Raw genomic sequence first — 13,559 nt, forward strand, 5'->3', positions numbered from 1 at the left:
TTCCCTGGAAGGGAAAGACTTGGAGTACAGAGCAGGGATGGGTGGGAGCCTTGATAGTGCTCCATGACCATATTAGATGGACTGGAGAAGGAAATGGCAACCCACTCTAGTATTCTTGCCTGGAAAATCCCATGGACGGAGATCTACAAAATCCCTGGCGGGCTACAGTCCATGGGGTCACAAAGAGTCAGACACAACTGAGTGACTAACTTTCACTTTTCCCAGGGAACAGGCCAGGTTGGGGGGGGTCCCTTCAAGGGAGTGTTGAAGATGACCACATCACAACACTTACTGGGTGAGGAGAGCCTGCCTAGAAGGCTTTCTAGAAACCAACCTCTCTGGGCCTGCAGAAATCACCTCGGATACCTGAGACCTTCCACAAGGCCTTTCTTCTGATGGGAATCCTACAGCTACGAGACACGATAAACTATGGAAATACCTGATTCTATAAGTCAGGACATGGCTGGCTGCCTGGGCAGTGTCTTTATTTCACAATTATTTTCAGCCTTTACTTGCCCTTGTAAAGGATCACTACTAACCAGAAGCTCAAAAAGGGGGTGGGTGGGGGAATCAAAAGAGCTTTCCTGATTGTTTGTTCCCCATCGACTTGGTTTCTGTGCTGACCAAGAAGGCCTGCCTGGTTCTCATGGATTGCTTTCCTTTAGGAAGGAAAAAAAAAAATGACAACACAGGTACTTTAGAATTCTTGTGGGCACTGGGGGCTGCTAAGTGAGCTTTTTATACAAATGGAGAAAGCCTCCAAGTTGCCAGCATGAAACTCAGAAGGTGCAGGTAGAATGGGCTTCTCACTTAGGAGCAGGGCAAAGGGCTCTTTTGGTTCTAAAAGAGTCAATTTGTGTTTCAAATAGCTTTCAGGAACTTGACACTGTGAAACTACCTGCTCCCAGGGAATCTGAGACAGTCCTAGAATAGCTTTCTTCAAGAAGAACAGCAAGACTCCTTGCTCTGTGAAAGTTCTCCGTATTCGCTCCCTCTAGACCGCAGGCCTGGACGCTGGGGGTCAGGGCAGCCCTGGCCAGCTGAGTCCAACACTGCCCAGCCTGGGAGGACATGACCTCTTTCATTACCTGGGTCTGCCAGAGAGCCTGAAAATCCTTCCCAGTGGGGTTCCAGAAACCAAATGACGGTGACAGTGACGGAAGTCACATTTGGGGGAAGAGAAATAGGTCCAGGAAAGTTGTCTCACTAAAAAACCAATGTAATATCTATGCATAATTTTGCAAAATAACCCCCCAAATGTAAAGCCCAGCCGAAATATTTAACAAAACTTTGTGGTAGGCTAGGCCAACTGAGAGTACTTTTCAGGTGTAAGATAAGTCACAACTGGTTTATAATTTTTTGATAAAATAAAGAAAAATTACCAAAGACCAAAAGGTTGCTATCAGGGTCATATAGATCTTACACTTCCTGCGAAAATCTATTTGTTTAATTAGTTTGTAGATAAGGATCCTTTGACCAAAACAAATTTAAAAGGCATGCATATTTCCATACATTTACCCATGTATAAAGGGAAATATACATGTCTTTTAAATTCAGCCAGGGGGCTCCAGACAGGCACCAAGTTCTCTTCCCTTCTCAGTTACCTGCATATTTCTAGGGAAACTGCATTCTAAGGTGTTTGTTTTTTCGGTTTTTTTTCCCCCTTTTGTGAAAGTTCTCAGCGCTCAGGCAGCCTGCCGGCTGCCCCTCCCCCAAGTCCTGGCGACTCTGCACCGCCCTGGAGACAACTCTTCTGCGCTCAGGTTTCTCGGCTTCTGGAGGACCTATCAAATGTTTCTTTCTTATTACACTGGAGGACCGGGAAACGGTGCATCAGCCTCCATCCTTCCTCCTCCTGGTTGCAAAGGAAGTGTAGCAGCTTTTGACGTTAGACTGTTTCGGCGCAGAGAGCAAGGCGACTTAATGAATTCCCCCCGCCCCGTGCCCCCTCCTCCCAGTCTGCCTCAGGTCACCCTTTGCATTTCCTGATACAACCCCGCGGAAACACGATTATGACACTAATAATAACGTGGGCGAGTGGAGTGCTTGCTTTCCGCCTTGCAGATCACAGAACAAGAAAACATCTTTGTTCCCTTTTGCTTTTCTTTTAATAGAGTAAAAGAGAAAAAGGAGGTTTTAGGAAATGTTATTTCTACTTTGCCAAAGATGATATTATTAGTAATGCTTTCTTTTATCCCTCTTCCTTCCCCTCACCTCCCTGCCTGAAGCTTAAGGGGTCCAGCCAGGTTCCTGCCCTCACCCTGCACCCGAAGATGCCCTTCAGGACAAACCAAAATCGCGCCTAGGCAGGGTGACCGCCGGCCCTGCAGCAGGTTTGACAAACTCTCGGAGAAGACAACCACCTGCCAGAATGCACCTGACTCCATCCCGCTCGGGAGCCCCGAAGCGAGGCTCGGGTTTGCAGAAAGGCCACCCCGGGGACCGCCAGGGCGAGGCTGCGGTCCCTGGGGAGGGTCGGGCGTCCCAGAGCGCTCGGCGCCGGGGCACGTGAGCCGCGATCCCGGCTGGAGGCGCAGCAGGTGCGGCGGCGCTGGGACGCCGACCTACCTTCACGAAGAGCTCGATCTCGGGGTCCCGGTCGTCCCCGTTAGCCGTCGCCGCGTCCGTCATGCCGTCGGCGCCCAGGGCCAGCGTCCCGGGCCGGGGAGGCGCCACCTCTGCGGCGCCCGGGCCAGCGCTCCAGCCGCTACTGCTGCTGCTGCTGCTGCCCGGGGGGGAGCCCCCTGAGGAGGGAGTTTATTTATCTAGTTTCTTTAATCTATTTCCCCAGCCGGCGACAGCGGTGCCTGAGGGATCGGTGTCCCGGGCGATCGCAAGGAAAGGAGAGAAGCAGGAGAAGGCAGAGGACCAGGCGGAAAAGGTGGGCTCGGTGATGGGCTGCAGGTCCCGGGAGCAACAAGTGCCGCGCGCTGGGAGGTGTCACAGGATCCGCGCCGGGCGGCGATCCTGCGGCCGCCGCCCGCGCCCAAAATAGCCGGCGCCACGGGGCGGGGTCAACCCGGCGGGCGGGAGGGGCTCCGGGCGAGTGCGGCCCCCGCCCCGCATCCCAGGCCCCGCGGGGCGCGCCGCCGACCAGCGCCGCAGCACCACCGCTGGGATAGGAGGATGTTCTGGGAAAGATAGAGGGGGAGGAAGTGTGAGACAAGGCAGAGGAGGATGAGAGGAAGAGATGGCTTTAAGCCTTACGTTTCATTTAACGAAGCATCAGCTCCTCCAAGTTAACTCTCCTACTAGCCCCTTCCACTAGGAAACCCCCTTCCTGCCTTAGGGATGCTCAGAGTGGGGAGGAGCCATGGGGAGCGGGCAGAGAACGGAAGGACCCTGAAAACTGTGCTTTCGCCATCCTCGTGCGGGGATAGGTTAGAGTAGGGCTGAGGGAGGAGGAGGCAGGGAAGGGCTGGGAGCTGTGTAAGGTAGAGAGGTGAGCCTGCCAGGTCAGGATCCGTGTCCTTTAACCTCTGGGCTGGTTTTCTTTCCCTTTCTTTCATTTTGTTTTTTTCTTTGGCTTTCTCCTCTTTTTTTTTTTTCTTCTTTGTTTTCTAGTTTTATTTTATTTCTCTTCTCTTTTTTAATGACATATAATATGCATATGGGCTTCCCTTGTGGCTCATCTGGTAAAGAATCCGCCTGCAATGCGGGAGACCTGGGTCCCATTCCTGGGTCAGGAAGATCCCCTGGAGAAGGGAAAGGCTACCCACTCCAGTATTCTGGCCTGGAGAATACCATGGACTGTACAGTCCGTCTACTTTGGCCACCTGATGCAAAGAACTGACTCAATGAAAAGACCCTGATGCTGGGAAATATTGAAGGCGGGAGGAGAAGGGGAGGACAGAGGATGAGATGGTTGGATGGCATCACCGACTCGATGGACATGAGTTTGACTAGGCTCTGGGAGTTGGTCATGGACAGGGAAGCCTGGCGTGCTGCAGTCCATGGGGTCACAAAGAGTCCAACACGACTGAGCCACTGAACCGAACTGAATAGGCATATGGAAAAATATGCATATCATAAGTGGACAGTTCAACATATTTTCACTGTCTGCACTCATCCATGAAACCAGCACCAGAGGAAGCAGTAAAATGTTAGCTGCTCGCCCAGAAGCTCATTCTGGTCTCTCCTCTCTAGCTCTCCTCCCTCTCACGGCTGTCACCCACCTGGGGTTAACTTATTATCCTAACTTGTAATAACAGCACAGGTTAGTTTTGCCTGGAATCTTACTTTGCTTATACTCCTTGGCGTCTGGCTTCCTTTGTGTTCACCACTACGTTGGTGAGATTTATCCATTCTGCAGTGTGTAGTTGGAAACCACCCATTTTTGTTGCCACAAGTTATTTATCCATTCTCCTTCTGATGAATGTTTGCTTAGTTTTCAGTTAATACCTTCCATGGGGCTGCTATGAACATTCTATCAAACACCCTTTCACAATACGTGGACACTTTTTGTTGGCTATATATTCAGGAATGGGATTGCTTGTTTCTAGAGCATTAGAATGTTCTTCCCGAGTAAACACTGCCAGCTGGTTTTCCAATGTGGCTGTACTAATTTACATTCCCACCCTCCATTTCTTTTAAAAGCAGGTGCTAAGTCTTTTGTATCCGGAATCTGGTCAACTTCTGTTTGTGCTCTTTGCCTTCTCTAGCTGATCCTGTCTGTGCTCTGTCCTGCCTGACTTACAAATACATATTTGTTCCATGACTTTCTAAGAAAAAATTAATCACTTAATAAAAATAAGTAACAGTACTTATTAGGTACCAGGCAAAAAATGCTAAACACTCTACATGTCTTAACTTATTTCATCTTTATAGATAGTGTTATTGTCCCAATCTTACAAGTGGGGAAACTGAGGCATATTTATTAATATTTAAGCGATTTGCCCCTAGTCATTCAGCTAGGAAGTGGTGGAATCAGGATTTGAACCCAGACAGACTAACCTATGCTCTCAACTACTCTAATCGCCTCTCTCAAACTTCCTACACGCTGGGTAAGGCACTTTGGGAAACAAAGGCACTGCGCTGGTCTTAATGGAGATTAAAGTCTATTTCAGGAGACTATGCCCATGTAAAGAAAAACTCAGACTGCCACATGAATTGGGTAGATGAAAGGGCTATGTAAGTCAGCTTGTCGAGAGATTATTCATCACCGTTGGAGTGGCCAGAAAGAAAGATCTCATAAAGCAGATCTCATACAGCTGCAACTTCCTGAATGGCAGGCATCTGATCGGCAGAGAAGATGGCAAGGTGTCCTGACCACCATTTATGACATGTTGTTTCCCTATAAACTCCAAGTGCAAATGTCTCCTGCTCACTGAAGAACAGACACCAAGCCCAACTTTTGCAACTCTCATGGTACCCTACAGCTTAATCAAGGTGAGGCTTAATTGCTCTCCTCCTCGGTTTCAGGGTTACATCACCAAAGCCTTTAGCTGTCACCTTCACAGCTGTACATTCCAAGCCAGTGACTGCATACTCTGGGAAAGACAAGGTTACAGAGGGAGACTGCTACTTTCACTGCATGCCACACAGACTCATCACTTTCCTATTCTGGACTGTGGACAATATTTGCAACAGTAATTGACAGAGATAAATGAAATTTTATGCTAAAGTGACTTTGAGGACTTTTTTTTTTTTCCGAATGAAGATGCTTTACACATGTGGTTATTTTCTTGGCTATGAGCTTAACAATATATGGTATGACCTCTATTTCCCCCTAATCCCAAACCTAGCAGAGTTAGTTTTTTTTAAAAAAAAAAGCACATTATTTATTTTAATTTTGGCTGCAGTGGGTCTTTGTTGCTGTGCAGGGGCTTTCTCTAGTTGTAGTGAGCGGGAGTTACTTTTCCTTGCGCTACCTGGGCTTCTCATCGTGGTGGCTTCTCTTGTTGCAGAGCACAGTCTCTAGGTGCATGGGCTTCAGTAGTTGCAGCACGCAGGCTCAGAAGTTGTGGTCCACGGGCTTAGTTGCCCCAAGACATGTGGGACCTTCTCGGGCCAAGGATCGAATTTGTGTCCCCCTGCCTTGGCAGGAGAATTCTCTTCCACTGGACCTCCAAAGAAGTCTGAGAGTTAGCTTTTATTTCATCTTCTCCAAATATCTACCATCTACTGAAAAATGGAAAAATTTCCTTTTAATTTCTAGATATCTCCCACTTGGACATCCCTGTAGATAACTGATAGCTTTTATATTATAAACTTCCACTTAACAAAAAAAAAATTCTGCTCTGGTTATAAAATACTTCTGGCATATTTCTAGTTTTTAATTCCACATTCTGCTTCATTTCACAATAAAAAGACTTCTTTTTTTTTTGTTTTTTTAATAAAATGACTACCCTTTTACATCAAAGCATAATTGGTTAGGCAATTCTAACTGTCTTCAGAGAAAAGCACTTCCCTGATCATATAGACTGTACTTCTAGTAATCATAGTTTCACAAACTTGTTGCAAGTTTCGGATAAATCCTTATTAGGCAAAAAAACACTTCAAAAACACTTCAAAAACATACTCAATGCTCACTTTAGCAGCATGTATACACTAAAACTGGAATGACACCGTGAAGATGAGAATGGCCCCAATGAAAGAATGACATGCACGTCTATGTAACACTCATATTTTTGTATGATTGTTAAAATAAAAAACTATATCTGACTGGGTTTTCAATATATTCAGATTCAATGATATGACATAAACGTGAAGGCAAAGGAATTTATATAGCTGTAATATCTCTATGCTTCACTTGAAGTGGAAAACTGTGAACTCGAAGCAGATTAAGAAAAGTCACGTATGCATATGGTAACCACTCCTAAGCAACAGCTGTAAAACTTACACAAAGAGATATGGTTTAAAAAAAAACAATATGTAAGTTAAAGTGTAATGGCAAGAAATACTCAAATAATCTAAAAGGAAAGACAAAGCAAACAGAAAACAAATCATACAATGGCACACTTAAATCTAACCATTTCAATACTTAAATGTAAATGGTCTAAACACATCTAAAAGCTGGAGAATGGGGATTTCCCTGGTGGTCCAGAGGTTAAGAGTCTGCCTTGTAATGCAGGGGATGTGGATTTGATCCCTGGTCAGAGAGGATCCCATGTGCTGCAGGCAGCTGGGCCCATGAACAGCAGCACATGAACCCTGGGGCCCACACACCACAACTAGAGAATCTGTATGCTGCAAAGAAAGACCCCACATGACACAAGAAAGATCCCATGTGCTGCAACTAAGACCTGACAACCCAGCCAAATAAATAAATACTTTTAAAAAGCTGGAGATTTTTGGATTGGATAAAAAACAAGCCAACCAAGATCCAACTATATGCTGTTACAGAATCTCACTTCAAATGTAAGAAGATGGGAAAAAATACCATGCAACTGCTAAGCAAAAGAAAGTCACTATATTAACACCAAACAAAATAGACTCCAGAAAAAGGAACTCATCATGGATAAAGAGTAATATTACATAATGATAAAAGAGTCAAGTCATCAAAAGCTATAACAACGCTAAGTGTTTATGTACCTAATAACAGAGCTTCAAGATATATAAAGCAAAAGTGATAAAACTGAAAGAGGAAAAAGACAAACATGCATTTGCATTTGGAGACTAAAACCCTCCTCTGTTAGAAACTGATAGCAGAAGACAAAAAGTCAGCAAGAGTATAGAAGACATAAAAATAATACCATCAAACAATTTGACCTAATACACACTCCCACACAACAGAATACACACCATTTGCAAGTACACACAGGTCAGTCACCAGAATAGACCATATTCTGGGTTACAAAACAAACCTTAATCTTTTTAAAAGAATGAAATCTTACCACATATATTCTCTGGCCATAAAATAATCAATCAGATCAATACTGAAGATATATGGCAAGCCCCTAAATGTTTGAAAATTAAGCAATACACTTCAAGAAATTTACTGGTTAAGAAGCCTCAAAAATAATTAGAAAATATTTTGAAGTAAAGACCAATGAACGCTGCTGCTGCTCAGTTGCTCAAGTCATGTCAGACTCTTTGTCACTCTATGGACGGTAGCCCACGAGGCTCCTCTGTCCATGGGATTTTCCAGGCAAGAATACTGAAGTGGGGTGCCTTCTCCTCCTCCAGGGGATCTTCTCGACCCGGGAATCGAACCTGGGTCTCCTGCATTGGGAGGTGGGTTCTTTACCACTGAGCCACCAGGGAAGCTCACAAATGAATATAGAATCTATCAAAATTTGTGAGATTCAGGTAATGCAGTACTTAGGAAGAAATTTATATGAGAAGTGTTCTTTTTAGAAAAGAATAAAGGTTTCAAATCAATAATCTAAGCTTCTATCTTAAAAAATTAGAAAAGAATAACCAGCTAAACACAAAGCAAGAAAATCAGGGAACCCCACCTCCACCCCTGGTCCATAGAAAAATTGTCTTCCATGAAACCAGTCCCTGGTGCCAAAAATGTTGTGAAAGATCAACACAATTAATAAACTTCTAGCTGTGTTTACAAGAGAAAAAGTGTATATATTATGAAACAATGATTAGCCTTATAAGGATATCAATATCTTACCCAAAGGCAAGGTATATCATTAGTTTCAAGATCGAACCTTTAGGTACCTAATGATATTTTGTTGAATCCACTCTTTCTGCTTAAGATAGCTATTTATGTAGGAATTGGTTTGTTTCACCCTTACATTCTCTACAGAGGATTTTTTGGACAATCTCAAGGGCTTCAGTTTCAAACTGAGGGGACTGGCAGATTTTGATGACAGCTGCTAAAAGCACCAGTCATATTGTGTCCTTGTGGGAGGACCAAGTGAGTGTAGCCAGAGAGTGGTGAGTCCTTCCACTTGCATGAGGTCACAGGTTGGGCTATGAGGAGGAAGGGGTGGGTTCCTAGTTCTGTTCCTTTATAAACTAACATTTGGGTGTGCCCAACATTGCCAGTGATCTTTGTCCTCACAGAAGTCTGGTACCTGTGCTCAGCAAAGGGAGAGGCCAGGGCGTAGGCTGGACTGAAGCCAAGAGCCCTTGTCGACAACTGTCATTTATCCCATTGGTTCACTCATTGCTCATCCTTCCACCAGGGTTTTAGGGATGCCATGCTCTTTCTAGAATCCTTTGAGAATATGCAGTGTATGTGAGCAATGAGCAGTCTTAGCATTTGCACTGTTCCTTCATGGAATTCCCTCATGGGTTAAGTCTTTCTAACAACAATGAAAGCTCCTTGAAGACAAGAATCCTCTTTCGTGTCTCTTTTGCACTACTCACAGAACATAATGGCCCCTTGTTATAAACTTGCAAACAAACTGGTAATATTCCCAGTACAGTGTACATGCTCATTAAATAATGGCCGATGGAATCAGTTAATAAACAACTGTGTATTTTTCTTTTAGCCGCTCAGTTGTGTCTGACTCTCTGTGACCAAACAGACTGTAGTTTGCCAGGCTCCTCTGTCCATGGAATTCTCCAGGCAAGAATACTGGATTGGATTGCCATTCCCTTCTCCAGGGGATCTTCCCAACCCAGGGATCAAACCCGGGTCTCCTGCCTTGCAGGCAGATTCTTTACCATCTGAGCCACCAGGGAAGCCCAAATAAATGACTGGCACCTCTTTTATTCACAGCCTCTTTCTCCTCTTGGACTTCTGTTCGTATTATGCAAAGACTGACTTTAGTGAAATGGGTCTTACTGTGTGGAGTCTTTATAAGTATTCTAATTTTGAGCTGAATCACAGGAAAGGATTCTGTTAACAGTAATACTAGTTAACATTTACTAAGAGACCACCATGTGTGAGGACTCTAAATCCCTTATCAGCTCACTTCATCTTCATAATAACCGAAAGCAGGTACTATTAGTCTCATTTCTCAAATGAGGAAGCAAAGACTTAAAGAGGTGAGGAACTTGCCCAAGGTCACAGAAATAATTATAAACACCATAGCTGGTACTCTGACCCAGGTCTCCATCATTAAAGCCTATTTTCTTAACCACCAGGATTTACTAAGTACGTGAAGTATGATGTGGTTGGACGAGGTTGAAATGCTGATAGAGATTTAGAAATGGCTTATAGAATTGGTAGGATCAGTGACTGGCTGATCTTAGATAAGGAATGACTGGATTTGGGGTCTCTGGAACCGTAAGAGACACACAGACATAAGCTGAAAAAAGAAACAGGGACCAAGAATTGACCAAGAATAAAAAATACCCATTCATTGGAAGGACTGATGCTGAAACTCCAATACTTTGGCCACCTGATGCAAAGCACCAATTCCTTGGAAAAGACCCTGATGTAAAGTTTAAATAATACTATTTATGAATATACATAATGCAGCCAACATACTGACTGACACATAAACCAAGGACAAAAGAGCTCTTTTGTATATAAGGCAGGGCTACATTTCACAGTCAATTTCTCACTTGATTTTTCACTTAACAAGATAGCTGCCATCAGTACTCCATTTTAAGCAGATACACTTAGATTAGTCAGGAAGCCAACCAAAAAGCTCCAGAGCTGGGGTTTGAATCTAGGTCTTCTTGACTCCCAATGTCTACTTTAAGTGACCTCAATAACTAAGCACTATTTAAATATTTTATTATTGTATTTAAATGCATAGGAACGTGAGAGAGGAAGAGAGAAACAGAGACAGAAAAAGGAAGTAAATGCCCCATTTGGAAGTGAAGGCTGAAGATCAGCTACTAGAACATTCAGAAAGCAATGCTCCCAGGTAAAGAATGGAATCTGTGCCCTGTAATTACCCTGAATGCTCGATGGCCTGCATTCTTTATCCGATTGTCTCCTTGTCATCGTATCAACTCTTTAAGCTACATCAAGAATTATTTTCCGAAAGGCAAAGTATATTATTGAGAAAATTACAAATTCTTTCTTGGAAATAGGCAGAATTGATCAAATTGAATTGCTATTATTATCTTTAAGGATCTCCCTGATGGCTTTGCAGATAAAGAATTTGCCTGCAATGCAGGAAATGCAGGAGCTGTGGGGTCCATCCCTGGGTTAGGAAGACGCCCTGGAGGCAGAAATGGCAACACACTCCAGTATTCTTGGGAGATCCAGGTTTGATCCCTGGGTTATGAAGATCCCCTGGAGAAGGGCGTGGCAACCCACTCCAGTATTCTTGCCTGGAAAATCCCATGGCTAGAGGATCCTGGTGGGCTATAATCTATGGGGTCACAAAGAGTCAGACATGACTGAACAAATAACACTATTATTTTAAACATCATCTGTCTTAAAAGTGGGAAGCAATAAAAGTCAGTTCCTCTCCTAGAATTCTAGGAATGTATGTGTATATGAGTATTTTCTTTCTTCCCATATATTTCCTTGTATCTCTCTCTACTTTAGGAAATCAGAGAAATAGAACGTAATATTTCTGTGCATTATTACCTGGTCACAGCTAAGCAGGTACAGAAGAAATGTATTTCTGCAGCACAATAATAAGTGATTCTCTTTAATCTATATTCAGAGAGGAAGATTTAATTGTATTTTTGTCATATATTTTCTCCAATTGTGCAATCTTTTATAATCTGCCAGGAAGATTAACCCTACTCTCACAAAGCTTGGACAGAAAAATCAGAGAGTATTACCTTGAATTGTTTCAATTTCCTTCTTCCAGGAAGAAGGCAGAAAGCACTTCAAATATCTCACTTTAGTTAAATTCAGCAAATATGCCCTTGCTGGCCTTTCTGTGCCAGGCATTGCCTTCAATACTGGGGATACATTTTTTAAAAAGACCCATCCTCCGTCCCAGAGAACTCACAGTGCCTAAAACAAGTGTAGGTGTGTGTAGGGGATGTTCCCATTTCTCAGCCCTTCTAGTTGAATAGATACAATGTGTTTTTGTTGTTGTTATTCAGTTGCTACGTTTGTGTCTGACTCTTTTGGTACTATAGCCAGCTAGGTTCCTCTGTCCATGGGATTTCCTAGGAAAGAATACTCCAGTGGATTGTCATTTCCTCCTCCAGAGGATCTTCCTGACCCAGGGATCGAACCCATGTCTCCTTCATAGGCAGGTGAATTCTTTACTGTTGAGTCACCAGGGAACCCAAGGAACATAGAGTTGAAGTAGATCTGATAAAATTGAGAAAAGATGCTCATTGTCTACATTTTTGTGACCAGACAGCACTTGAATCTTTACCAGTTGCTTCACAAATGAGTCCTCTTCCATTGAAATATTCACAGCCAGGGTTACTTTCTCATTTTCATGTTCCTTTATCTATTGACTGCTTATTAGACACCAAATACTCTTGGAAACACTGGATGTACCTTGGGGAACAGAACAGTTGATCATAGCCCTCACCTGGTGGGTCTTGCAATTCATGGTGGGAAGTGGAGTAAACATATAAACAATAAATAGATGAATAGTAGTAAAAATTGATCAATATTATCTGGGTTACAATGCTGAAGAATAACAGTGAGGAATGAGGGAGTCTCTTTTGTAAAGTGTCCCTGAAGTAGGCCTCTATGGGAGGTGACATTTAAGCCTAGATGTGATTGATAAAAAGGGGCCAGTCATGTGAAGACTGAAGGGAAGAGAGAAAGGAACAGAATGCGTGAGGGCCCTGAGGAAGAGAGAACAAAGCATTTAATGCTGAGGAACTGAAGGTCTAGTTTGAAATTCTCCATGCTATCCCTGTATAATATGGTGGGGTCACATTTTCATCTTTTCCCAGTAATTACATTACGCAACCTTTGTAATTTCAATATCTTGTAGTAGAAAATCTGCCCAGAGATTTTCACTCAGTGCAAAGTTCTAGCACAAAGAAATAATGACAGCTCCATCAACTACATATTGAATTTGCAGCCAATCATTGTCTGTATTGCTCTGTAATGATGCATAATTTCCTCAGTTAAATACACTTTGGAAAGGTTTGAAATACACTATACGAGAGACAGACATTAAGACACCTTTGCAATATCCATTTTTCACCTCAAGATCCCTCCTACTTGGTTCTGCTCACTGGATGCATCTATACTAGGCTAGGGGGCTTCTCAGGTGGCCAGAGTGGTAAAGAATCCACCTGCCAATACAAGAGGAATAAGAGACACAGGTTTGATACCTGGGTCGGGAAGATCCCCTTTAGGAGGACATGGCAGCCCACTCCAGTATTCTTGCCTGGAGAATCTCATGGACAGAGGAGCCTTGCAGGCTGTAGTCTGTAGGGTTGCAAAGAGTGAGACACAACAGAAGTGGCTTAGCATGCACACATGCATACCAGGCTAGGACATGGGGAAGATGGCAAACCCACTTCTAAAAGCTGATATTTTATCTAACTGATTTTATGTTTTCAGAAAAATGCATTGAAATTGATTTAATTACAGTGAAACTCATTCTTTTTTTTTTTTTTTTTAACTTTGTTCTTTTGGAATCTTGTAAACTCAACCATTGTTACTTCTTCCTCTCATAAAATCAAGTCTCTGAGTAAACAGAGCTGAATACGGACCCAGTCACTGGTCCTCCACAGCACAGGGTTATTACGTCACTAGACACCAGACTTAATGCCTCCCAATGTTTAGAGCCCAAAGGGACAAATGCTGACCTAACTTCTGT

At 43.5% G+C, this 13,559-nt stretch overlaps 1 protein-coding gene and 1 non-coding gene across 3 annotated transcripts in view; one reads left to right on the top strand and one right to left on the bottom strand.

Annotated features, from left to right (window-relative positions):
• Positions 1-13,559, bottom strand: part of CLIC5 (chloride intracellular channel 5) — a 167,174-nt gene that overhangs the window by 111,146 nt on the left and 42,469 nt on the right. The window contains exon 1 of one of the 2 annotated variants that reach the window (XM_081519639.1): positions 2,569-2,963. The exons of the other annotated variant lie outside the window; for it this stretch is intronic. Within the exon in view, the coding sequence (XP_081375765.1) occupies positions 2,569-2,631 (63 nt within the window). The 5' untranslated portion in view covers positions 2,632-2,963. Of the gene's footprint in view, positions 1-2,568; positions 2,964-13,559 lie in introns of those variants that run through there. 2 annotated transcript variants of the gene reach the window in all.
• Positions 6,524-6,632, top strand: LOC145519296 (U6 spliceosomal RNA). The gene has a single exon (XR_014063707.1). It is a non-coding gene; the product is annotated as a U6 spliceosomal RNA (small nuclear RNA).

Source organism: Giraffa tippelskirchi, chromosome 8 (genome assembly GCF_054371585.1).
Source record: "Giraffa tippelskirchi isolate mGirTip1 chromosome 8, T2T-mGirTip1v1.2.pri, whole genome shotgun sequence".
In the NCBI taxonomy this organism is placed as follows: domain Eukaryota; kingdom Metazoa; phylum Chordata; class Mammalia; order Artiodactyla; family Giraffidae; genus Giraffa; species Giraffa tippelskirchi.